Raw genomic sequence first — 27,467 nt, forward strand, 5'->3', positions numbered from 1 at the left:
TTTATACTAACTTTAGAAGCAAAGTATTACTAGAAGAATCTATCACTGAGCTCAAGAGTGACAATATGTAGAGGCAGTGATATGCGGTACACTCAAAAAGATACCACCATTTCTTCTATTGATTCATAGAAAGGAATAAAGGGTTTAAATAGTTCACACAGCAGGGCATGAACTGGGATCAATGTGGGATGGAGATCAGAGACTATTCTGCCTGTCTTCTATGCTGATGACATCAGTGAGTAATGCTTCAGTGAACTGCAAATGACATTAATTTTTATGTATTGGTTTGTTTATGCTACAGTCTTCATATCTGGTTGTCAGCACTTGAGAACACACTGACGGTGGTTAGTTTTTTTATAGCTGAAGTAATCATAAGGTTTAAGATTTCATTTTGCAAAAGTGATGAAAAGCCCAGGTTAAAAAAGAGGGTTTTTATTTCTTTATCTTTATAACTTTAGGAGCCTCCTTCCCTCAAATCTTGGCTTAATTCTCTTACTTGCCATATATAGTACATTTGTTACAAGTACTCTATTTCATGTTAGAATAAGTCAGATTAAGTGTTAACTGGCATAGATATTTCATTGAACACATTCTTCACTTTTTTTGTTGAAATAACCACTCAAAAAAGAATTCATAATCTGTATAAAAACATTTTGTCTCCCAGCTTTCTCTATATTTTGCTGATTTGTTGTTTAGGGTTTTTTTCTCCCCTTTTAGATTGCTGATGAAACCACAATGGCATGATTTACTTCCATGCAAGCTGGGAATTTGGTTTTGCCTTACACTAAAAGCATTGCCTCATCTCATCCAGGTAAAATGTACCTCTTTTATATAATATTAGATGCTTTCACTCTTAATTATTCATGAAATAATTTATGTTCATGTCTGCTATCTGCTGATATACAGTGGATACTTCATAATGTCAATTGAATTGAATAGTCTTTTATGAGTTAAACCTAATTTAGAATAGTTCTAAGATTATTTAGATATCTGTTCCCGTAATTATCTCTTACATTGCTTTTAGATCACCTTAGAATTCCAAGACACTGGAAAAAGGAAAAAAAAATACCATCTTTAGGATAAACATAAAAGCAATAAAAAAATTAATCCTCTGTTATCATTAAAGGCATAACCAGTAAAAAGTAACAAGACTCGAGTAGCTTGTCCTCCATTATTTTAATAGCATTTAAGTACATAGTATAAAAGAAAAACAACCTTCACATGACCATCTGTATAATTATGCAAAAAAAAAATATTGCTTTCCATTTTGGCAACTTTAAGAGGAGTTAGGATATTTTGTCTTATGCTGGTAACAAAGTTTCTGTTTCTTCTTAGTCTTGATTAAACAATAAAATGTGAATATATATCATATTTATATGATAATTTCTTTTTTTTTACATTTAACATACCAAAGCATATTTTACTAAATTCTTGCTTTGCTAATTTTAATTATTGTATCTAGTTAGAAAATTTTCAGCATGTAAATATTTGAAAGTAAATATAATACTTTTTGATGTAAAATTTTGAGGTTATTTTAGTTTGTAATTTTTGAGAAGTGTTTTATTTTAAAAAATAATGTTGATAAGCTAGCGAGACAGATAATTTCTACCCAGTTCTACCCACTTTGTAGTCATATATCAGAGCTGTTTTTCCTGATTGTTTAAGCAAGCTAATTACTCCAACTTCTGAATTTTATTTTCCTTTTTCCTCTCACAATGAAAATTTTATATTTGAAGAGAAATGAACTAAAATTATTAATACAAGTTCTTCCATCAAAATAGTTCATCTTAATAGTTATTGCTTACAAAATCCTACATTTTGTTTATGGTTAATAGAGAAAATTTGTAGTATTTTGGTAATTTCAAGGCTTTTGTTTTTAAGTTGTTAACATGTTATATACTGTTAATTTGAGGAAAAAAATCCCACAATGCTTGTGTGCTATGTCTGTAAAACTTAATGAGAGAAGGAAAGTCTATCATACTGGTACGTTTATAAGAGGATGAGACAGAAAAATATTTTTAGGGCAGATTGTCATGTTTTTTAAGTCTGATGATTCTTTTGTCAGCTTTAGAATCTGTACAACAGACAAACCAGAATATAGGTGAGTTAAAAAGTATAGTCATGAGACTACTAAATAGAATATTACATAAAATGTCAATCTCAAACCCTTCTTTATAATTTTGCTCTGAGTAATTTCAAATAAAGTTGAGTTGGTAAAATTAATATAATTCTTGGTTAGCATGCAGGGTAATTTGCTAGAACTAGAACCAATATATTGTGATGACTTAGATTACAATTTATTATTTTAAATTATCTGCCTGTGGTATGTAGACCTAACAGATTAAGGGATTATTTTGCCTCATCACAAATTTGTAGAAAATACACAAAAATAAGGAATTTAACAAAAACTTTTTAATCTCTTTAAAATCTCTGCTTTCTTAAACTGTTTGATCAGTTTGAATTTTAAAGTTTTTAATTACGTGATAGTACCTGTTACCTTTCAGTTTTGAAATGCTAAGCCTTAGGCTTTTAAGACCTTTATAAATCTAACTTTAGGATTTTTTTTCTAATTATTTATTCTTGATAAAATCATTTCAAGAAGAAAAATAAGATGATTTTCCTTTTTTAAAGCAAATATTTGCTATTTTAATTCTGCCTTGGAAATGTAAGATTACTTTATCTGGTGATCACTAACAAATAATGCAATGTAGTAGATTCTTTCTGACACATATTGTAATAGTAAAAGTATTTTAGATTGATAAACATACAGCTTATGAAAGACATCAGCAAGACAATACTGAATAGTTGTTTTTAGGATTAGATTTTTGTCTGCTTTTTTAAAAATTAGGCTGCTGTGACCTTTACATTAATTTGGGATCTTCTTAAATAAGATATTTGTGAAATTTGAAGCAAGTCCTTTTAACCTGAATCAAGCTGGATTAATTGGAACAGTGGTCAAAAAAGCTTTCAAGTTCACTTTTATTTCTTAGCATCTAAGATCCCTAAGAAAACTTGTATTGCCTGCTTAGTTTACCTAAATTCTTTTCTATTTCTTCCCCCCAAAAAATTATAAATGAGAATAAATATATCCATATTTGATACATAAAGCTTCTTCCGGTCATATGGTTAGACAGTTCAATAAAAAGATATTAAACACATATCAGAACAAGGCGCTATTGGGTTTACAGAGATGAATATGCCTTGTAGGACCGTATAGTCAGGTAGTGGTTATAACACATGAATTTAAATAACCATTATACAATACAGTATATAAGCTTCACATGTATAAACAATGACTTCTGCAGATGTTCAGAGAAATAGGGTTGTCTCTATTTAGGATGACCACAGAAAACTAAAAAGAGGAGCCACTTAAACTGAGTCTTGAAAGATGAATAGACACTTAACAGTGAAGTGCCCACTTTGTGTACTAGGTAGTATACAAAGATAATTTCGTAGATGCAGCACTTCCCATGCAGTCGTCCTGTGTTAAGGTTAAAAGAGACTGGGCGGTGGGGGGAAACTGGATATCATGCAGCCTATTACTATTATCTGAGACTCCATCCCAGGTCTCTAGATTCTGAGGATATCCATTTAGGAATTTATGGTCTAACAGATAAATCTGATATGATGAGTCTAAACATAACATGTAGACACAATAAAGTTAATTGATAAGACAACAAAGTCTTTCCATCACACACATCTGTCAAGGGTATGTGTACATTGTTAGGAGTGGTAGAAATAAAGTAGATAATGGCTACAAAATAGAAATAAAGCAGATAATGGCTATGAAATGGGCAGAAAATACTTGAAGTAGTTCTGTGATCAGGCAGGGTAGAAATCGGAGTATCTGATCATTCCTCCCTGCTTTTTGAGAAGGTCCTTATTTACCTCTAGTTCTGAATTTGGTTCCTTTCCTTTGCTCTATAAAAGATATGGGAGAATTATAAGAATCGAAAGAAGAACAAAGCCAAAGGATGAAAAGCTATTATTCTTGATACATGTTAAATATTTGATACTGTCAAATTAATATCAAACATTTTCCAAATGGATCAGTATTCAGGAAAAGATGCATGGGTATCGCTATATTTAGTAAAATGTACGCCCCATATAATTTATGTGCTACATAGGCCGAAAAGCAAAAAGTCAAATGAGAAACTAAAGAAAAAGAGTAAGGAGAGTTTGTAAACTGGTGAGTAGTTGGAAAGCTAGTGTGTGCTTAGAGAGATGAGAGAACACTGGACAGTGAAATGCATGCCCATATGCAGGGAAGCTGGGTCCACTTGAGAAAGTGTTTTTAGGTAGCTAAGAAAGCAAGTATTAACAGAATGATCAGCAGAAAACGTGGAATATGAATTAGAATGTAACAAGGAATTAGACTATATTCGAGAGAAGGCTTATGTACTTTGAGGTAAGAATTTAATTGTAACATTAAAAGTATAGCCCCAGTGACATTTTGACATCTTACCAGTCTGTTTCTGTTTTCATGGTAGTTTTGAAGGGAATATACATTCTCTTGGAATCTGACTAAACCAGCCTTCTGTGTTGGTTGTATTCAGCCAATAACCCAAGGAAGTTTATCTAACTTTCAAAATGCCCTTCTTGGATATTTTTAGATTGATCATATGTTCTGTAGCCATGAAAGTATTAATAGCAAACAAACAGTTGATGAAATATAATCAATGCTATGTACATATTTTCAATTTAATTCTTATAACTTAGTTTATTTTTGTACTATCTGTGTTGGAACCTTATATGTTTGTACCCATAATTTAGATTAAGACCATCAATTTCTCATGTAAAATCAGGAAGTACCAAATATTTTAAGAGATTGCCAATGTAAATCATAGTCATAGTTCTCTACATTTTCTGAGATCAAACAGGTAAGTAGTCAGAATTTATTTGCTTGATAATTTATTTGATTTTCTGGGAATTCATGTTTCTCTCTATTTGATGTAGTGAACTTACTTAGCTGTGCATTGCCTAAGGTTATACATTTTTCACATTGTTAAACCCCAGTCCCATCTTTTCTCACTATCAAGCTGATCTAACAAGAACACAGTTAAAATAAAAATTACTGTAGGAAGTTTCCAGCATGCCTATCCCCACCCCCATCAGGACCGATAGGTTGCCTAGGAGCAGTGGCTGAGAAAATAGAGGAATCTTCTCTGTATTGCTCTGGCTTTTACCTTTAAAAAAAAAAGTTGCCTCAGCGTAAAGGGAGTACTATACTTTATAGAACCATCTATAAATGGAAGCATCCTCCCTCCCAAGAAGCTGCTTCTCCCATGGCGACTACAACTGTGGACAAGCCTGGAGGTCACCCTCCCTTACAATCGGAGCCCTTCCTTTCTCGCCCCCTTGCTTCTGCTCGCTGGGACTCTGTCAGAAACCAAACAAACAAAACATTCACAGCTAATTAGCAGGAAAAAAGCTTCTAAAAGGCTAGGAGGCATTTGTAGCAAGCTGAGTTGCCTACCCTTCGACTTAAACAGATCTTCGGAGGGATGAGGCAGCAGCTTACTTTTAGTACTATAAAAACTTTTTAAAAAAACTTTTCAGACAAACGTACTTTACATAGAAGATACGTAAAAAAAAAATGAAAAGGGATGGAGAAGTTTACCTGAAGTTTTATCAAGCTGAAACTCTTACTGTTACAGAAGGACAAAGGGGATATAGGCAAACTACCTCACAACATAAAACAAAGATTCCTTACTTCTGCAAGTACTCAGAGATCCAAAAGCAGAGTAGAATTTTGTAGGTTATTGCTATATATAGCAAAGATAAAAAGCACAAAATGTTAGTTAGATAGGATGTTAGGGACATATAGTCTCATGGATTCCATATTTTATAGATGAAAAACACTTAAAACTCAGATTGATGAAGCAGTTTCCCCAAAGTGACACAACTAGTTAATGGTAGAAGTGAAACTTAAAGCAGACGAAAATAAATATTAAAGTATAAGGAATATATTGGCCGGGCGCTGTGGCTCACGCCTGTAATCCTAGCTCTTGGGAGGCCGAGGCGGGCGGATTGCTCAAGGTCAGGAGTTCAAAACCAGCCTGAGCAAGAGCGAGACCCCGTCTCTACTATAAATAGAAAGAAATTAATTGGCCAACTGATATATATATATAAAATTAGCCGCGCATAGTGGCGCATGCCTGTAGTCCCAGCTACTCGGGAGGCTGAGGCAGAAGGATCACTCGAGCCCAGGAGTTTGAGGTTGCTGTGAGCTAGGCTGACGCCACGGCACTCACTCTAGCCTGGACAACAAAGTGAGACTCTGTCTCAAAAAAAAAAAAAAAAAAAAAAAAAAGTATAAGGAATATAAAAGCTAGAAGAGAGAAACTTTCTCAACAGCTGGATAACTAGAGCTTTATAGCAAGTGTAATAACCTCCTTGATTGTAGACACCCTATCAGAATATTCAGGCTGATTGTAATTACAGATTTTCTTTGACTTATAATGGGGTTATATCTGATAAACCCATCATTAAGTTGCAAATATCATAAGTCAAAAATGAATAAAAGACACCTAACCTCCTGAACACCCCAGCTTAGCCTAGCCTACCTTAAATGTGCTCAGAACAGACCATCTAACACAAAGTACCTGGAAGTATTAAACATCTCATATAATTTATTGAATATTGCACTGAAAGTGAAAGAATGGTTGTATGGGTACTTAAGGTACAACAATGAAGTACTCGAAGTATCATTGTACAACCATTCTGTTTTTCACTTGCAGTACAATACTCAAAGCATGGTTTTTACTGAATGCATGTCACATTTTTACCATTGTTAAGTCTAAAAATCATTAAGTGGAACCATCCTAAGTGAGATGTCTATATTACAAAAATCGTAGAAGAACTCTTGCATTGCATTGGTCTGAAGAGATGGCTTCTACAGTCTCTATCAGGCAAATTGCAAAAAGTAGTTTTTATGCTTTGCAGCTATTTGAATATTACTGTCTCAGGCAGAGGGAGGCCTAGCTTCTGGTTTTCTGTTTTATTTTTATTACCTCTTGTGAATTCAGTCTTATGTTTCTATACAGAAATTTTGAGTCTTGTTCAGAGTGCACAATTTTAAAGTTTTTCTATATTCTTCATTGTAATTTTATTACATATTATATGTATAATAATTCCGAGATTATAGTATAACTCAATGGGAGAACAAAATTTAATATAGAGCATTTGACTTTGTGGGTAGATTTTCAGAAATGTGCTTATGGTATTTTCCTGTGTTGAAGGTTATTTTTAAGTTTCAAACACAGGAGAAGATTCACAAATCTTCTGTCAATTCAAAAGAAATGGAGCATCTTCCAGCTTTTTCCCAGCTTTCTCTCCTCAGAATTTTTCCACATTCCTTGTTCCCATGAGGACAGGCAGCATTTCCCTGCTCATAGCCCTATTGATAAATGGTCTTCTCTCCTAAGCTCTCCTTGGATTGCTTAGTATTTTGAAGTTTATATAGACAAGTAAAAGTAAACCAGAATAAAACAAATAGTGTCAGCGCAATGTGTTATCACTTAAAGAACTATGTCAAGAGCGTTAAAAGAGAGGTTGATGTTTGGATATTCTCCATCTCACAGCTTAGTAACCTTGGAAATACTGCGTCTTCACGGCTTAGCCAAATTGTCATCATCATTATGAAGTCTGTCTTCATCAGGCCAATTGAAAATTCCCATTGTATGTTCTCTATGCTAACTTTATAGCACTCACTGTTTGTATTAATCACAGTAGACTGCTAGATTATGGTAAGGTACAGGTCATCCTGAAATTGCAGTGGCTTAACATTTTTTTCTAGCTTATGCCACAAGTCTGTCACTGGGTGATAGGAAGGGGGACGTTCTGCCCTAGCTAGCCATTCAGGAACTTAGAACAATGATGTCTTCACCATTGGCTAGCTGTATCCACCTGGAAGATGTGGACTTCTTGCTCTCAGAGGCAAGAGAGAGCTGGAGGATTGTGCAAGCTTTTATGGCTTTGGTCTGGAAATGATACAGGATATTTCCATCTACAGCCCATCCTGTACTAGTCCCGTGACCCCATCTAACCTTAAGAGAACTGAGTCTGTTTGTGGGGAAACAGATAGAATGTTAAGTGAGTACCACTTTCTCTTCCAGCAATTCATTCAACAAATATTTATTGAGTGTTTACTTTGTGCCAGGTACTCTTCTAGGCCCTGAAAATAATTTTTTTAAAAAGATGAAAATTCCTGTTTTCCTAGTGCCTATATTCTATATTCCATATTTTCTTAATATTTATAGTTATTTTTACATATTCTTTAAGGACAGCTATTATATCTTATCATGTAATCCCCACATATCTTAACAAAGTACAACACATTTAGTAGTGGTTCAATAAATAAGCATAAACATCACTGTTTAATGGCTTCTTGTGCAGGAGTCTGTGCTCTATAGCTGCATACAACGAACACTCATAGCACAAATTCTTTAAGTTAGCCATAATTTTAAATGTAAAAACCAGTCCTCTGTTTGATGTCTACGAAGGCAAGCTTTGAGCTCTTCAAGAAATTTTGTTAAGTATTAAGAGAGTTGCTTCTAGAGTAAAAACTTTGCTCATGGTTTCATCCATAAGAATTATAAACTCCTTGAGAATAGGAACTCTTTCTGTTAGGAAGAATGTAAACTCCATAATTTTAATACAGTATTATGGAGCAGGCAGTCCAAAGCCCTAATCAATTAAAGTAAGCATTCATTTATTCCTTAAATATTTGTTAAGCTTCCATAATGTGCCAAGCAGTGCACTAGGGCTACAGGGATGGATAAGGAGTTTAAATCGATAGGAAATCTGAAATTATCTGTGTAGGTAAACCTGGGTTTATTCTGGAATGAATTCTTGTGCTTATTTACTCAACAATTATATTCACTTGAATTAGCACCTCATAAAAATGGGAGGGGCCAGGCACAGTGGCTCATGCCTGTAATCCTAGCTCTCTGGGAGACAGTGGCAGTAGGATCCCTTGAGACTGGGAGTTTGGGATCAGCAAGAACAAGATCCTGTATCTACTAAAAATAGAAAAATTAGCCAGGCATAGTGGTGGCTCATGCCCTCAGTACCAGTTACTTGGGACTGAAGCAGGAGGATCCCTTGAGCCCAGGAGTTGGAAGTTGCAGTGAGGTATGATGATGCCACTGCCCTGTAGCCTGGGTGAGACCAAACAAACAAACAAATCCCCCACCCAAAACAAACAAACAACAAAAAAAAGGGATAAAAGGTTGAAAACAATTGATCTTGTTCAGCCCCTTTTGATTGCATGAATTCCCTCTAGAATGTACCTTAAAGAATAGCCACCTGGTTTCTCCTTGAATACATACTTTCTCCAAAGACAATCTATTTTCAAATTCAGGTAATTTTAACTATTAGAAATCTCTCCCTTATATGTATCTAAAATCAATCTTTTATCTCTGAAACCATATATAGTAATATTACCATTCTTTCCTGTAATAACCCTTAAGATATTCTATGGTGGTTATCCCTAATTTTCTCACCTTCAATCTGTTATAAGATATAGTTTCAAGCTGCCTCACCATTTGATCACTTTCCTTTTAAAGTCTTCCCGCGCATCTTAAAGTATGGTACCCAAAACTAGACACAAGGATGGTTGAAAATTGTACAGTAAAGTACAGTAGGTTTATTTGATATCATAGGCTTATAGAGGAAGTAATCTTCCAGAGTGTGATTATTGTAGTTTCAAAGTACAAGTAAGATGTGAAGAAAAGAGAAAGCATGAGGAACTTTTAAATACATTACATGCTTAGGAATGGAACAAAAGGAAGATAAAACAGTGAGTGAGACTAAGGAATATATTCAAATTCTTGGATTTGGTGTATATAGTATGTTAAGGTGATAGGTTTGATTTCAGTCCCCAGAAAAGTGTGTTTTTGGATCAAATGAGTATTTCAAAGAGAAAGTTTTAGTGGAATTATGTGCTGTAGCAAGAAGAAGAAACAGTAGAGAAATGTTCTAAGTTGACAGGACTACTAGGAAGACGTTGCTATTACTCAGCCAAAGAACTTTGTGTTGAGGTGAGAAGGACGCAGATAAAGGGAATCACATAAGCAAGAAGATGCAGGATTTGGCAGGAGGAGTTTTGGTGAAGTATGAAGCATAAAACGTTACCCTTGCTTTGTGGTGAAAAACAAGATTCTTGTCAAAATGATGAAGTAATAATAAAAATAGCTAACACAAACAAGGCCTAGCTACATATAAGATGTCATTTTAAGTGTTTCCTAAATATTAACTCATTTAATCTTCACAATGGTTCTGTGAGTTAGGCATTTTTATTAACCCCATTTTATGGATGAGAAAACTGCCCCATAGAGAAGTGAAGTAATTTGCTGAATGGCATGTATCTAGTAAGATGGCAGAGCTGAGATCTTTTTTTTTTTTTGAGACGGAGTCTTGCTCTGTTGCCCGGGCTAGAGTGCCGTGGCATCAGCCTAGCTCACAGCAACCTCAAACTCCTGGGCTCAAGCGATCCTCCTGCCTCAGCCTCCCGAGTAGCTGGGACTACAGGCATGCGCCACCATGCCCGGCTAATTTTTTCTATATATATTAGTTGGCCAATTAATTTCTTTCTATTTTTAGTAGAGACGGGGTCTTGCTCTTGCTCAGGCTGGATTAATTGGAACAGTGGTCAAAAAAGCTTTCAAGTTCACTTTTATTTCTTAGCATCTAAGATCCCTAAGAAAACTTGTATTGCCTGTCTCAGACTCTCAAAGTTTCCTCCAGTGTGTTCACACAGATCAGACCTTTGGTCTGAGACCTCCTCCCTTCTTTTCTTGCATGGTGCCACATTTTCTACCCCCCTAAAGGAGCCAATGCCTTCCTGACCTTTTCTTCTTCCCTACTATTAAAACCTACTCTGTGGAAAGAAGCTAATAAGTTCATTTATTCATTCACACCAAGGTATAAATGACTCACATGGCTTAATATAAAATACTACTACTTCAGGATTGAGGTTTTTTTTTTTTTTTAAAGGGGAATAGGGAATGTTAAGGGGCCATAAAACCTTAACCCCAAACCCTGTAGACATTTAAACTATATATGGGCATGGGAGGATGAGTAAATTGGGTGCAGGACCATCTATGCTCTTCAAATTATACCATTATTTAGCTGGCCCAGGGTTTATGGGAATCCTTCTAGTAGAAATGAGGTAGGAACATAAAAGTGGTGATGGAAAGAATAAGATATAAGAATAAGAAATAAGAATAAGAAAATACATCTTTATTATACTGATACAATAATTTTAGGAATATCTTATTATTTTCCTAATTCTTGTAAATTAAAAGAGTTGTGATATAACCCCAAGACACATAGACCCCAGGAGAAAACTTTAACTTGGATACAGTCATAGATAAACAGAGATAATTCCATTCTAGGGCTTAAGTGTTCATGTGTACATCTGGATCAAGGTAGTGTCAAAGATTGATTTTGTTTCTTTATTTCCTGCAGAAACAAAACCCCCTCATTTGAGTCTATGATTTATCTGCTGTAGGAATCTTACAGTCTGGGCATGTTACCCTAGCGTTATCCTTGATATTCCTCTTTTTCGTATTCCACATCAGTCATCAAGCCCTTTCATTTCTTGCTTTGTAAAGTTTCTCATGTATTTCAATCTAGTTCAGTTCAATAAACACTTATTGAGTGCCTGCTTTATACTAGCTTCCATGCTGTGGTAATACAAGTATCCCTATTTCAAATTTTTCATCTTTGGAGAGAATATATCATGATACAAGCAATCACAGGGTGTTAAAGTACAGAAGTAGTATACCAGAGAGAATTACCCAGCTGGAGAAGGTCAGAAAGACTTGCAGAGGTGATAGTGCTTGAACAGGGTTTTCAGGGATGAATAGGAGTTTGTTTGTAATGGGCAAAGGAATAAAATATTCTGGCTAGAGGGCAAAGCAAATGCAAAGACATGGAAGCACAGTGTGACGTGACAGCTATAAGTGATTTTGCTGTAGAATATATGAAGTTTGAGTCAAGGAAGTCAAAGAGTGTGGGAAAAGATCTGTTTTGCTTTTTTTTTTTCATTGTCTGGATCATCATATGCCTAGAATATCAACTTGTTTATTTTTATGTCTGTGATTATTTAAGACTTAGTCTTTTTTTCTTTCTTTGTTTTTTGGTACCTTGCCTGAAGTCTTACCCAAAGTCTTATCTATGTGCCACTCCTTGAGACTTTAGCCACCGTATCTTGACACCTAAGTATTTGTATACAGTATGTATCCTCAATCCTCAACCCTCTGTGATAATTGTTTTTTACTGGTTTCCAAGGGTAACAGAAGGAATGACCACTTCTGCTTTTATCTACGTGGTCATATAAGTTTTCTGATCAGGTTTACATGCAATAATTTTGAAAATCTATTGGAGTTAAGAGACTGATATGAAAATAGCACTAGTACTTTATTAGTCACAGTAATATAATTTACCATGGCAAATCTTCAGTTTAGCAAGTGAGTTTTTCTGGTTTCTGTCCATGCAATAGTATAACATTGAGAAAATATCATACAATGGAAGAAAACAGGAAGATGATACCTCCTTTCTATATCTGAGAGAAAGAGTTTAAATTTATACTCATGCAGTTTCTGGCCGTAACCTGCTCTCCAGGAGAGAAAAATCATTGAGACTTGTTATTGATTTCTTCTGTTTGTCATACAACTTGAAAACAAACTAAAAGCCTACTTGTAAAATGAATATACTGCTTTAAAATGAATTGAATGGAAACTACTGTCAAAGCAAACCGATTTTTATGTTGATTTATAATTTCTTTTTAAGGATGCTGGGCACTTTTATGCTAAATATAAGGAAACAAGATTGAAGGAAAAGGAAGAAGCACTTATTAAAACTGAACTCGAAACACTTCAAAGTGAGTTTTCAACATTGTTTTACTGGATTAACAATATCATGTAAAACTAGTTATTTAAATTTGGATTTTTCCTTTAAATTCATCACTAATTCAATTTTCCATGCTTTCTTCGCTACTCCCTGACAGTCTATTGTACTTAACGTGTTACACATGGAAAGTACTATATTAGTATTAATTAATATTTAGTATTGAGTCTGACCAAATAATCACCAAACTTTCTGTATATTTTAACAGTAGTAATTGGGAATCCTGAAAATATCAGTGATTTTTGTTTTGAATGTCTTTGTTTCATTTGTAATATTGTTATATGAATAAGCTTGAATAAATTATCAATATGTTAAAAAGAAATCTTCCATTGAACACAAAAGACAGTTCTTGCTGATTTTAGGAAAAGTTGAACATACGGTTAAAGAAGGCAATTTCTCAGTTCTAGATTTTTCGTCTAATTTTGCCTTATCTATAGCTTTCCCACACTATCTCTTTACATTTCTCTATTCAGCCATTTAATACTAATTTAATATTAATTAATTTATTTATTTTGTTTACCATCTGGTTTCTCCCAGTAGAATGTAAGCTCCATGAGGATAGGGGTTTTATCTATTTTGTTCACTACTATGTTACCCCAGGTTTTAGGGGTTAGAGTATGGTTATTTTTAGGGGGCTATTTTTCTGTCCACCACAATCCTTCAGGTGTCTGGGCAGCTTAAGAACAGAGACTGTTTCTTTTTCATCTTTGTGTCTGTAGCATAGAACAGTGTCCTGACACATACTAAATGTTTAGTAAATGGACAAATGAATGAATATATGAATTAATGTAATTCCGTGGATATTAATGAGCATCAACTGAGCTTCTATCCATAATAGAAGACAATCTCAAGGAGCACATAATTTAATTCAAAAAGTTTCAACAATCACAAATATAAAATAATATTCAGGTCAAACTATATAATTGTTTAAAGCAGAATTCTGTTAAGAAGGAAGAGTTAGGGTGTTAAAGGGTTACATGGTAAGGTTGACTGATATGTGTGTTAGAAAGTAGGGGTAGGCAAATGAAACTCTAAATGCAATTTTTATATAATTGTTATTTTTAGTAAAATTGATATGTAAACATTTTATAAACTTCTTCAGATGGTAACAAGAAAAAGAAACTACATTTATAAGAAAAGAAAAAAATATCAAACACCCAGAATTTACCTGTAGATATAAAACAAATGCACTGCATGCATATCATTGCTCTCATGGACACAGCTTATCATTTTTATGTAGTTTCTACAATGAACCACTTAATTGCTATAATTTTGGTATATGTGTTAGAAGTCTCTAATAGCATTAATAATGGATTAAATATTTGTTACTACCCTTTTGAAAATAGGAGTTAAACATGAAGTATTTATCACAAGCAAAAGCTCCTTTTGAAGTTTGTAACTGTTTTTCCAAAACTGGTCAAAGTCTTTTGTTCTGCCCAAGAGTTTGATAAAAATTCTCAAACAGATTTAATAATTATCTTTTTATTTTGTTATTGTCTAATAAAAAAGATTATATAAATGTCTAAAAGTAAAAATGTATAATAGTCTTCCAAAATGTTTGAAACTTGATCACTAGCTTATCAGTTATTGAAACTCAGAATGAAATAAATAAATACCAGAAAGAATATTAAAAATGATGTACATACCAGGCCCTGAGTAATAGACTATTGTTTCTCATTTTTTAAATTTCAGTGATATTTTTAGAAAAGGTGACGGTATCAACATTAAGAATGTTAAAGAACAGTCACATTCACTATTAACAATGTCAGAAATTGTCATGTATTTTTTAATGTAATCTCTAATGGTTACATGCAAAGAATCTTTTAATTAAATTTGTTAACTTCATTACAGTGTTCTGCATTGTATACTTTAGAATTAATACATAAAGGCCCCAAATCCCCCAGTGTGCCTTTCATTTGCGCCTATCCTTCTTAATTTTAAAGGCCATCATTGGAATACTGAGTTCATAATAACATTTCCATCTACTTAATTGACTAAATGCATCTCATGTAGATTAGCAATAGCTATTTTATGCTGCCTGTTTTTCATGACCTAATTGCTAATCTGCCCTCATGTCTGTCTGTTTTACTGCTTGGACTGTGCAATAGTCTCTGAGGGCTACATGAGAACTACTTTGAGTAGGGTGTGGTGGTCTTATTAAAATGGTGTTTTAGTGGGGACAAAAGTGTGAAAAGGGTAGTTGCTTAAAATAAATGTCCTTCTGGGAAGTCTTCATGCAATAAATTTGCTGAGATCTATTTGGGAAATTTTGGGCACTTATTATCAGTTTTATGGCTTAGGGTTAAATATCTTGACTATTTATAAATATTAGGCTTTTTGAGGGTTAATGATATCTTTATATAGTCCCTAATTGTATAAATTTTAGTCTAAGTAAATACAATTGAATTCTAAGTACTGAGATAGCCCATATCATGAATGGAAAAAAATGTTTGACTTACTTTATAAAGAAATAAGTTTGTAAAGATCATAATCTGAGTAGACAAAAGGAGAAGAAAGGGTAGAAGTAAAACTTAATATTTCCCTTACCCTTTTCTCTGTACCTTATATGATTTTAAAACAAAATCAAATAATCAAACCTATGCTGCCCAAGTACTTCCTTTTTATCTGCAGAAATAATATTTCCTGACATTAGTTATGTTTTTCTTCTCGTATCATGGACCCTGTTGCATGCCCCAGCGACGGACCTGAATAGGAGTGGCAAGGTGAACACCCAGTTGGGGGAAGGAGTTACAAGAAAGTGAGGGGCAGGTGAGGGCAGAATGTGCCTGTTTAGTGTGGCAGGATGAGAAAATATTCACCTTCCTTAAGATAAAGGAAGACTGGTTTTCTAGAAAACTCAGATCATGAAGAAAGAAGATGCTGGTGCTTGTTTGTAAGTTGATTTCAAGGGTTGGTAGGGAAGGGGAAACAGGAGACTGGGGAAGAGCAGCTCCAATTTAGGTTAGAACATTTGCCTTTGGTAATATACTGTGCTCATCGATGGAGATCCTGTCTGAGATAACTCATGAAAAGGCATCTAACCAGTCACTAGCACCAGTGTATTTGGAAACATGACCTGTTGGAAACTCTGTACCTTAACTATGAGCCACATTATATTATAAAACCTAACAGGAGGCCTGGCATGGTGGCTCACGCCTGTAATCCTAGCACTGTGAGAGGCTGAGGCGGACAGATCTCTCAAGGTCAGGAGTTCGAAACCAGCCTGAGCAAGAGCAAGACCTGGTCTCTATTAAAAATAGAAAGAAATTAATTGGCCAACTAAAATTATATAGAAAAAATTAGCCATGCATGGTGGCGCATGCCTGTAGTCCCAGCTACTCGGGAGGCTGAGGCAGAAGGATCGCTTGAGCCTAGGAGTTTGAGGTTGCTGTGAACTACACTGATGCCATGGCACTCTATCCTGGGCAACAGAGTGAGACACTGTCTCAAAAAAATAAAATAAAATAAAACCTAATAGGAGCCCTAGTTCCAAAAGAGCTTATATGCAGACGAAGTATATCTAAAGAATACAGTATTTTATTCCAGGTATTTTAATAATGGAAGTATGAATTTTTAAAATCATAAAGATCAATATAGACTTACAATTCCCTTAATATTTCAGATAATGCTATGTATGTATAAATATAATGTACTCTTAGTTTTCCCACTGAAATGATTTAAAAAATTATTTATCCAATTGAGTAGATAATCGTTTACGGCTATAGATTAGTCAAATTTTAACCACATTTTACCTACTAATTTAGAAATGAGTACCTATTTAATATTATACTTTATATAAATTAACATATTTATTTATAAGCTCCATGCACGCATATGTTTTTGTGTATCTTGTTTATAGCTATAACTCCACAGCCTAGAAGAAGGCCAGGTATATGGTAGGAGCTCAGTAAACATTTGGTAAATTAATGGATGAATTTAGAAATACTATATTGCTCTTTTCCACGCTCATACTTCTTAAAGCAATTTGTTAAAAGTCTTTAACAGCATTTCTTACAAGAGTGTCTTTGTCATTACTAAAATTACTTTTTGAGAGATCAACATAGCTATCCAGACTATATCATCTTTATTTCCATATATAATGAGATACAGTTCTTTTGAATCCATGTACAATGCTGTCACTAGAAATTTTAACCCAAACCACAAGTACCTATTTTTTGAGACAGAGTCTCACTTTGTTGCCCAGGCTAGAGTGAGTGCCGTGGCATCAGCCTAGCTCACAGCAACCTCAATCTCCTGGGCTCAAGCAATCCTGCTGCCTCAGCCTCCCAAGTAGCTGGGACTACAGGCATGCGCCACCATGCCTGGATAATTTTTTGTATATATATTTTTAGTTGGTCAGTTAATTTCTTTCTATTTTTGGTAGAGACGGGGTCTTGCTCAGGCTGGTTTCCAACTCCTGACCTCGAGCAATCTGCCCGCCTCGGCCTCCCGGAGTGCTAGGATTACAGGGGTGAGCCACCATGCCTGGCCTGCTTTGCTATTTAAGATGTTATTTTGAAATAATTAGCTTCATAGGAAGTTACAAAGATAGTACAGAAAGATCTCATGTACCTTCTTCTCAGTTTCCCCTCATTGGTCACATCTTATACAACTGTAGTATAACATCAAAACCAGGATACTGACATTAATACAAAGTATTGATTGATACTCTGTACCATTTTATCACATGTATATTCATGTAACCACCACCCTAATCAACAACTAGCCCTTTCTAGTCATATTCTCTTCCTTCTCCCATACCCCCATCATCTCTAATATCTGGCAATTATTAATGTATTTTTCATCTCTGTAACTTTGTCATTTTGAGAATATGATTTTGAGAATCATATAGTATGTAATCTTTTGAGATTAGCTTTTCCGCTCAACATAATGCTCTTGAGATCCAGCCAAGTTGTTCCATGTGTCAATAGTTCATCACTTTTTACTGATGAATAATATTCCATGGTATGCATGTATCACAGTTATTTAACCATTCACCAATTGTAGGACATTTAGGTTGTTTATAGGTTTTGACCATTACACATAAGGCTGTTATGAACAATCATGTACAACTTTCTGTGTGAACTTAGTTTTCATTTATATGGGTTAAATGGCCCAAAGTGCAATTGCTAAGTCATATTGTAAGTTTTTGTTTAGAGGTTTAAGAAACAGCCCAGGCCGGGCGCTGTGGCTCACGCCTGTAATCCTAGCTCTTGGGAGGCCGAGGCGGGCGGATTGCTCAAGGTCAGGAGTTCAAAACCAGCCTGAGCAAGAGCGAGACCCCGTCTCTACTATAAATAGAAAGAAATTAATTGGCCAACTGATATATATATATATATATAAAATTAGCCGGGCATAGTGGCGCATGCCTGTAGTCCCAGCTACTTGGGAGGCTGAGGCAGCAGGATTGCTTGAGCCCAGGAGTTTGAGGTTGCTGTGAGCTAGGCTGACGCCACGGCACTCACTCTAGCCTGGACAACAAAGCGAGACTCTGTCTCAAAAAAAAAAAAAAAAGAAACAGCCCAACTATTTTCCAGAGTGCCTATACCACTTTACATTCCTACCAGCAATGTGTAGGGGATCTAATCTCTCTGCATCCTCACCAGCATGTGACATCGTCACTATTTTTAATTTTAACTGTTTCAAGAATGTATAGAGATAACTTATCATGGTCTTAATTTGCATTTTTCTAGTGACTCGTGATGGTGGAACATCTTTTCATGTGCTTATTTGCCACCTGTATATCCTCTTCAGTGAAATCCATCCTCATATCTTTTGCCTATTTTCTAATTGGATTTTTTTTTTTGCTATTCAGTTTTGAGAGTTTTCTTTAATGTGTTCTAGATAGGAGTCCTATATCAGATATGTGGTTTGCAACTATTTTCTCCCAGATTGTCCTTCATCTCAGAGCCACTTCCACACTTCCGAGTAACACATTTTATCACAGCAGCACCTCCACTTCTCAATACCAGTTTCTGTTTTAGTCTATTTTATGCTGCTATTACAAAATACCTGAGACTAGGTAATTTATAAAGAACAGAAATTTATTCCTCGCAGTTCTAGAGGCTAGGAAGTCTAAGATCGGTGCCAGCAGGTTTGGTGTCTGATGAGGACCTGGTGTCTGCTTCCAAAATGGTGCCGTGTTGCTGGCTCTCTGGAGGTTTATGGATGCTCTGCCCTCCGGGGCCAAACAGGTGGAAGGGAAGGGCTGCTTGTGTGAAGCCTCTTTTAAAAAGGCCTTAATTCTACTCATGAAGGAGGAGCCCTCATGACCTAATCACCTTCTAAAGGTTCCACCTCTTTGGAGAGTATTCGAACATGAATTTTGGAGGGGACGCAAACACATGCAGCATTAGTTTTCTCTTTCTGTATTGTCTTTGTATGACTTTGGTATCTGTGATACCAGCTTCATGTAATGAATTGGGAAGTGTTCTCTCCTCTTCTGTTTTCTGAAAGAGATTGTGTAGCACTGTTGTTAATTCTTGAAATGTTTGGCAGAATTCTCTGGTCAGACTAAAGACTTTCTTTTGGGGGAGTTTTAAAATTGTATATTAAATTTCCTTTCTAGTTATAGGATAGGGTTATTCAAATACCTATTTTATATTTCATTTATCTATTTCATGAGTGAGTTGGGATAGCTTGTGTTTTTCAAGCTATTGGTCCATTTCATCTAAATTGTCAAATACATGTACGTAGAGTTATTCCTAATATTCACTTTATTATCCTTTTGATGTCTACATACCCATAGTGATTTCTCATTTTTCAGCGCTAATATTGGTAACTTTTGTCTTCTTTCTTGTTTGTTAGTTTTGCCAGATGTTTGTCAATTTTATTGGTATTTTAAAAAAACCATTTATTTGTTTCATTGATTTTCTCTAGTTTTGTTTTCAGTTTCATTGATTTATGCTCTTATTTGTATTATTTCCATCCTTCTGCTTGCTTTTGGATTGTTTTGATGTTCTTTTTCTAGTTTCTTTTTTTTCTTTCTGTTTTGTTTTTGTTGTTGTTTGTTTGTTTGTTTTTAAGAGACAAGAGTCTTACTCTATAGCTCAGGCCAGAGTGCAGTGGCACAATCATAGCTCACTGCAGCCTCAAACTCCTGGGCTCAAGTGATCCTCTTGCCCAGCCCCCCGAGTAGCTGGGACTACAAGTTCACAGCACCACACCTGGCTAATTTTTTTGTTTTTTGTAGAGATAGGGTCTTGCCATGTTGCCCAGGCTGGTTGGTCTCAAACTCCTGGGCTCAAGCAGTCCTCCCACCTCAGTCTCCCAAAGTACTAGGATTACAGGCATGGGGCACTGTACTCAGCCATTCTTTTTCTGTTAATAATTTCTTGATGCAGAAGCTTAGATTATTCATTTGAGGCATCTCTTCTTTCCTTATGTGGCATTTAGTGCTATAAATTTCAAAACAGCGCTGTTTTGTCTGTGTCCTAAATATTTTGATATATTGTATTTTCATTTGATTCAGTTCAGTATTTTTTTTCCTTGAGACTTCCTCTTTGATCCATTGATTATTTAAAAGTATGTTGTTTAGTTTCCAAGTGTTCAGGGATCTTCATATTATCTTTCTGTTAAAAATTTGTAGTTTGATTCTCTTTTTGTCAGAGAACACACTCTGTGATTTCAATTCCTTCAAATTTGTTCAGGTCTGTTTTATTGCCTGAGATATAGTCCATCTTGGCACATGTTCAATAGGCATTTAATAAGACTGTGTACTCTGCTGTTGTGAGGTAGAATGTTCAATAAATGTCAGATCCAGGCCAGGAGTGATGGCTCACGCCTGTAATCCTAGCACTCTGGGAGGCCAAGGTGGGCGGATTGCTCGAGGTCAGGAGTTCGAAACCAGCCTAAGCAAGAGCGAGACCCCGTCTCTACTAAAAATAGAAAGAAATTAATTGACCAACTAAAAATATACATACAAAAAATTAGCCGGGCATGGTGACGCATGCCTGTAGTCCCAGCTACTCGGGAGGCTGAGGCAGGAGCCCAGGAGATTGAGGTTGCTGTGAGCTAGGCTGATGCCACAGCACTCACTGTAGCCTGGGCAACAAAGTGAGACTCTGTCTCTAAAAAATAAAAAAGTAAAAACAATAAATAAATGTCAGATCCAGTTGGTTAATGGTATTGTTGCATTCTGTATCATTGCTGATTTTTTGTTTATGCTATTATTGAGAAGCATTCTATATCATTGCTGATTTTTTATTTAGTTATGCTATTAATTATTGAGAGAGGGGTATCGAAGTCTTTGTAATTATAAATTCATCATTAGTTCCATCAGTTTTGACTTCATATTGTTTTGCAATTCTGTTGTGTGGTGCATACATATTTAGGATTGCTATGTCTTCTTGGTGTATTGACTTTTTAAAATCATTATATAATGTCCTTCTCTGTCTCTGGTAATTTTCTTTGCTCAGAAGTCTACTTTATCTGAAAATAATATAGGTACTCCTGTTTTCTTTTGATTAATGTTTCTTTGGTGTATCTTTCTCAGGCCTTTTACTTTCAACCTACTCATTATATTTGAAATGAGTTTCTTTTGTAGATAGCATATAAATCAGTCATGATTTTTCATCTACTCTATCAATCTCTGTATTCAATTGGTGCAGTTAAGCCATTTGCACTTAATTTAATTATTGTTGTGTTAGGGCTTAAGTCTGCCATTTGTTTTTTTATTTTGTTGTCCCTGTTTTTCATTTCTCTGTTTTCTTCTTTCTGCCTTCTAAAATTTTAGAATTCTACTTGGATTTATTTATAGTTTTTTATTAATATATATGTCTTTATATCACTTTTTTGGTGAGTGCAATAGATTTTATGTGTACATAATGTATCACAATCTACTGGTGTCAGTATTTTACCATTTCAGGTACATATAGAAACCTTACCTCCCTTTACATCCCTTTACCTTCCCCATTTATAATGTAGTTGTCTTGAATATTTTCTCTATAAACATTGAATGTTATAATTTTGATTTAGCAGTCAAACATAATTAGAAAACTCAAGAGGAGGAGAAAAATTAATCATCTTTACCCATACATTTACTTTCTCTCCTGTTCTTCCTTCTTTTCTGATTGTCCAAGATATTTTCTTTTATAATTTCCTTTCTGTTTAGAGAACTTTATCCGTTATTGTAGGATAGATCTGCTGGTGACAAATTCTCTTAGTTTTCCTTCATCTGAGGATGTCTTGGTTTCTCTTTCATTCCTGAAAGACATCGTTACTGAACATTTATTTCAGGGTTGACAGTTCTTTTCTTTTAGCATTTGAAAGACGTTGTACCACTTCCTTCTGTCCTATGTGGTTTTGGGTGAGAAATCCACTGTCATTTGAATTGTATTTCCCCTGCAGATAAGGTCCTACTTCTCTCTTGCTGCTTTTAAGTTTTTTTTCTTTGTCCTTAGTTTTCAAAAGTTTGACTATGATGTGTCTTAGCATGAATTTCCTCGGGTTTATCTTGTTTGAGGCTCACTCATCTTGAATCTATAGGTTTATGGGTTTTTTGTTAGAGTCCCAAATGTCTCCACAACTCTGTTCTTTTTTTCAAGTCTATTATATTATATCCATTTTTCAGATTGGGCAATTTCTGTTTTCTATCTTCAAATTTACTCATTCTTTTCTCTGCTTGCTCCTTTCTGCTGTTGAGTTCATCCACTAAGTTTTTAATTTCAGCTAGTGTACTTCTCTGACATTTCTATTTAGTTCTTCTATATATCTTCTGAAACTTTTTGTATTTGTTTCAAGTTTGTTTGTTACTACTTGCTAAATTATTATTATATGGCTGTTTTAAAATTCTAGTCAGATAATTTAAATATCTCTTTCAACTTGTTACTGGCATCTATTATCTTTTCTCATTCATATTGAGGTATTCCTGGTTCTTGGTGTGACACGTGATTTTTGACGAAAACTTGGACATTTGGGGTATTTTGTATGCAACTTTGGATCTTATTTAAATTTTCTGTTTACCTGGTCTTCTCTGACAACATTCTGTAATACCAGTGGAGGTGGGGAGGTTGCTGCCCTGTTACTGCCAAGTGGGAATAGAAGTCCATGTTTCCAGTGTGTTCAGTTTTACAGCTTAGGGGCAGGGAGGTTGTGGATCCTCATGTGAGTAGGGTCATCCTGCTTGTGACTAGGCCACCATTGATAACGCCCTGGCTGGGAGGAGGGGCAGGAATGCCTCCTTCCTGCTTGGCCTCTGCTGACATTACAGGGAGATGGCCTCGTTAACACCGGGCGATTCTGAAAGCCCTGATTCTCCACTGGGCTTCTCTGAAACCACCCTGTCAGAGAGGGGCAGAGACACCTTTTTCTGCTGCGTGGATGTGGAAGCCCACGCTACCCGTGTGGTCTCCACTGACTCCACAAGGGGGAGGAGGATCCTTGTTACCTCTCAGCCTTCTCTCTCATATCACCCTGGTGGGGAGGTGGGGTGTCTTGTCACAGGCTGACAATGGCAAAAGATTAGGCTCCTCATTAGCCTTTGTTGGCATTGGCAGGTGGGTATGGGGGGTGGGGAGGTGGGGGGATGGGTGGGACACGTGGTGGCTACAGTTTTTTGCTGTCTTGTTTGCCTGAAGTAGGTAGAGTGGTTATTTATCTAAAAGTTTTGTCTTGCTGTACTCCCCTTTCTTGGTCCTTTGGCTAGAGAGAGCAGGCTTCCATTATTCATTGTTTTGTGTGTGTGTGTCTGGGTTGCTAGTTTCTCTAGCACCAGGAAGTCTAGGATATATATGAGGCCCAACGAGAACCCAGAGGACTTGACCCCCTGACATTCCTTGAGTTCTGCAGTTCCTACTGGTCAGCGAGAAGTGCTGATGGCCTGAATCAGGGTGGTAACACTGGAGGTAGGGATTCGGAATGATATTCAGAATGTGTTTTGAGGCTGAAGACTGTAACATTTCCTACTAGATTTTGTACAGGATATGAGAGAAGAGGAAATTGACGACTCCAAAGTTTTGGACCTCAGTACTTCAAAGGAATAGGACAGAATTGGGAGAAGCAGGTGGAGGTGAAGGCGGTTTTTATTAGGAGCTTAGTTGTGACATAGCTCTGTGCGTCTTTAGGATTTCAAGCACATTCCTATGAACTTGGGGCCTAGAAAGAGTCTTTCATTTTACACATGGTAGCTTAGAGAGTAATGTTAAAGTAATGTAAAGGAGGTTAATGTATTGTATTAGTAAATGGCTAAAGAAGTAGAAGCTAATTTTTTTTTTTTTTTATTTCTTATTTTCTCTTTTATTCTACTACCTTTTATGTTATGACCTGATTACAGTTCTCCTTGCTATCCTGGTAACTTTTCAGATATAATAATTTTTCAGTTCAGTATTTAATATATAGTGCTTAAAACTGATTAAAGCTTCCTTTTCCTCTTCCAATTTATGTTTTATTAATGTCTGCTGCACTAACGTCTGAACATTTTCCAAAGAGAAATTCCCTGTGCCTGCTAGAGAAAGATAATACATTTAAGATTTTGTGACCTTGCTCAATTTAAACCCATTCTGCAGAACACCATTAAGGTACATATGTTAATCAAGACCTAAATAGCCCAGGTTCATGGCCAAAGAGCCCAAAGCAATTTGGCAAGTACGTCTTGGCATAGTACTTTTACACTAGTCAGAAAGTATTTGACCAAAGTAACAGGTTCATAAGTTTGAGTTGTTTAGCATAAGTTTCCAAGTATATGAGAAGATAGGCTCCTTACACCAGAATTTTTCTTTTTTTCCCGAGGCCCAAACTCCTTGCAGTTTTGTTTAGAAGGGGCATTAAAGCTGAAAGACATTCTTAAGATGATATTTGGCTCATTTATCATTCCTTTGACAATCTTACTAAATAAATTTTTCTTTTGAGAGGAAACCATTTCTCTTCATTTACTAGACACTTAACGAATCATAAGTTTTGCTTTTGCTTTTTTTGTTTCATTTATTTTTAGTTTTGTTGTTTTGTGGGGGAGTTAGTTGGTTGGTTAGTTTTTGTTTTTTGCTTTTATCAGGCTTCATTATCATTAGGAACCAATCTATCTGAACCTAAAGCCCATAATTTATGAAACTTATATGAAATTTACAAGACTTGGTTCCCCAGCATCAAGAAACTCTGTATTTTTTATTAAATTCAGAACTTTCCCTATAAGTTTTATCATGATGCTAAAAATGTCTTAGATTTATTTTTCTTGCATGAAGTATAAATAATGATGTGTTTGTTACCTCCAAAATTAATCTTGCCTGGGTCTATACTAATTATATAGGTTTTATTGAAGCTATAATAGAGAATTGGAGGAAATATGAGAGTGATTAGCAAATAGAAGTCTGTAGTTCATTTATTTGTGTTTTCTAAAATGCATTTAGTTTTGAAAACACCTGTTTTTTTAAATATATATGTAAGATTTTGCCAAATGCAAATGCTACAACCTTAGTCCTGTATTATTAAAGTAGCAAAGAATTTAATGAATATTTACTAAACTATTGGTGTGTTGGTTTTAGAAATCTGGATTTTTCAGATTTATGCTGTGTAGTCTTTTTAAATTTTATTTTTATATTTATACCCATTGGTAAAAAATATATACATATATATTATTTATTTTTTACTATGATATTCTTTCTCTTTTCCTTCATTTATCTCTACACTCCCTCTCTCCTTCATCTATATTTTTCTCCATGCTTGTATAATCATATTCAAATATATTTACATGACTGTACACACATGCATATATAGGGATTTAGAAGGGCACTATTTTGTTTTACAAATATGGAATGTATATGCTTTTCTGCATCTTTTGTCACTCAAACTCATGGAAATCTCTGTTGCTATAGCTCTATTTCAGTGGCAACTTAATATTTCTCAATGTGAATGCATCATTAATAATTATTCAGGCATTTCTCCTATTAATTAGCATTCACTATGTAAATGGTTTTGTATCTCTGTGAAGAAATAGTAAATAGTCATATACACACAAACATACATATACACATATAGTTACATTCGAATGCTTTTATTTCTGGGGAAATTGCTGGGGAAAAGGTTATATATTTTAATTTTAATAGATGTTCTTAGACTGTTTTTCAGAAAGGCCGTAATAGAATAATTCTAATTTTCTAACTAATTTAGAGATAGCCCTTTGCCTGCCAACAGTACATCTTATTAGATTTTTAAATTTTGACCCATATGGTAGGTATATAATCATATACTGGTATTACTTGAATTTGCATTCCTTTAACCTTTACAGAGTATGAGTATCTCTTCTTGTTTCTTGGTCATGTGGATTTGTTCATTTGTGGATTGCCTATTCATGACCTTTGCCTACTTTTTTCCTATTAGTTGCTTATCTTTTTATTAATCTATAAAATCTCTTTATATCAGTCTTCTGTTTGACCTCTGAATTAAAGATAGTCTTTCCAAATCTATTATTTGTCTCTTGATTTATCTTTTATCTTATCGTAGCATCTGGGTTTCAGTCTTAGTTACTATTTTCTCTTCATTTAAATAGTACATGTAGTTTTTTAGATTTCTTTTGTAAGATTTTTGTTTTGGCTTTTAAAATTAACTTTCTTATCCAGCTGGAAATTATTTTTGTATATAGTATAAGATTGTGTCCACTTTCCTTTCAAATGGATATTCAGTGGTGCCAACATCATTTATTAAATACTTTTCCCATTGAATTGAAATATAGAAATATAGCAATACTGTGCTTTGAATTTTGAGTCTTTGCCCAGGCTAGTGATACGTGGTAAGATGCTCTCTTGCTGTGCTGGGCAGCACCAGCACTCTGCAGCTCCCAGTAAGCCACATGATCACGAGGATAAGCAGCTAATACTCTACGGTGTACTGTGTTACTAGAGGATTTTGCCCAACTGTAGGCTAATGTAAGCATTCTGATCACGTCTAAGGTAGGCTAGGCTAAGCTACGATATTCAGTAGGTTAGGTATATGAAATGCATTTTCAACTTGACAATATTATCAACTTATGATGGGTTTATCAGGACATAACCCCATTGTAAGTGGATATGCATCTGTATGTATGAATTCTCTGTTCTCTTCTAGGAATTTGTCTATTCTTATGCCAATACCATATTGATTTTTATTACATTGGCATTATAGTATATGCAAATATATACATATACACAAGGTGGTAAAGATAATACTGTTTATTGAGGGCTAATTTTTTTTTTTTTGCAGATGAGAAAATGTACACTGTTCTAAGTGTTAAGTTACTTGTCTAATATTATATAACTATTATGTGATAAAAGTAGGATTAAATGTCAAATCCAAAGCCCTTGCTGTAGCCACTGCTGATCTCGACACCCACCACTCTGCTTCTCCCCAACCCAGCCCCCCACTGCAGCCAGACTGGTCTCTCTGTGTTGCTTTAACTCACTAAGCAAACTCCCATCTCAGGGACCTTATACTTTTTGCACCATATGCCACCTATACTGCTCCTCCACCCCTGAGAACCACTGAATTGCTTCTTCACTTCCATCTGTTCTCTGCCCAAATGTTATCTTTCTTATCAGAAAGGCCTTCCCTAATCATCGTATATAAATACATAGAAGAGAAAAGTT

General features: G+C 35.1%; 1 protein-coding gene across 1 annotated transcript in view; it reads left to right on the plus strand.

Moving 5' to 3' along the window:
* DNAJC1 (DnaJ heat shock protein family (Hsp40) member C1) overlaps positions 1 to 27,467 on the plus strand; it is a 188,866-nt gene that overhangs the window by 75,029 nt on the left and 86,370 nt on the right. The window contains exons 6-7 of the mRNA XM_075997491.1: positions 718 to 811; positions 12,799 to 12,889. Of these exons, the coding sequence (XP_075853606.1) occupies positions 718 to 811; positions 12,799 to 12,889 (185 nt within the window). The remainder of the gene's footprint in view (positions 1 to 717; positions 812 to 12,798; positions 12,890 to 27,467) is intronic.

This window comes from Microcebus murinus, chromosome 25 (genome assembly GCF_040939455.1).
Source record: "Microcebus murinus isolate Inina chromosome 25, M.murinus_Inina_mat1.0, whole genome shotgun sequence".
In the NCBI taxonomy this organism is placed as follows: domain Eukaryota; kingdom Metazoa; phylum Chordata; class Mammalia; order Primates; family Cheirogaleidae; genus Microcebus; species Microcebus murinus.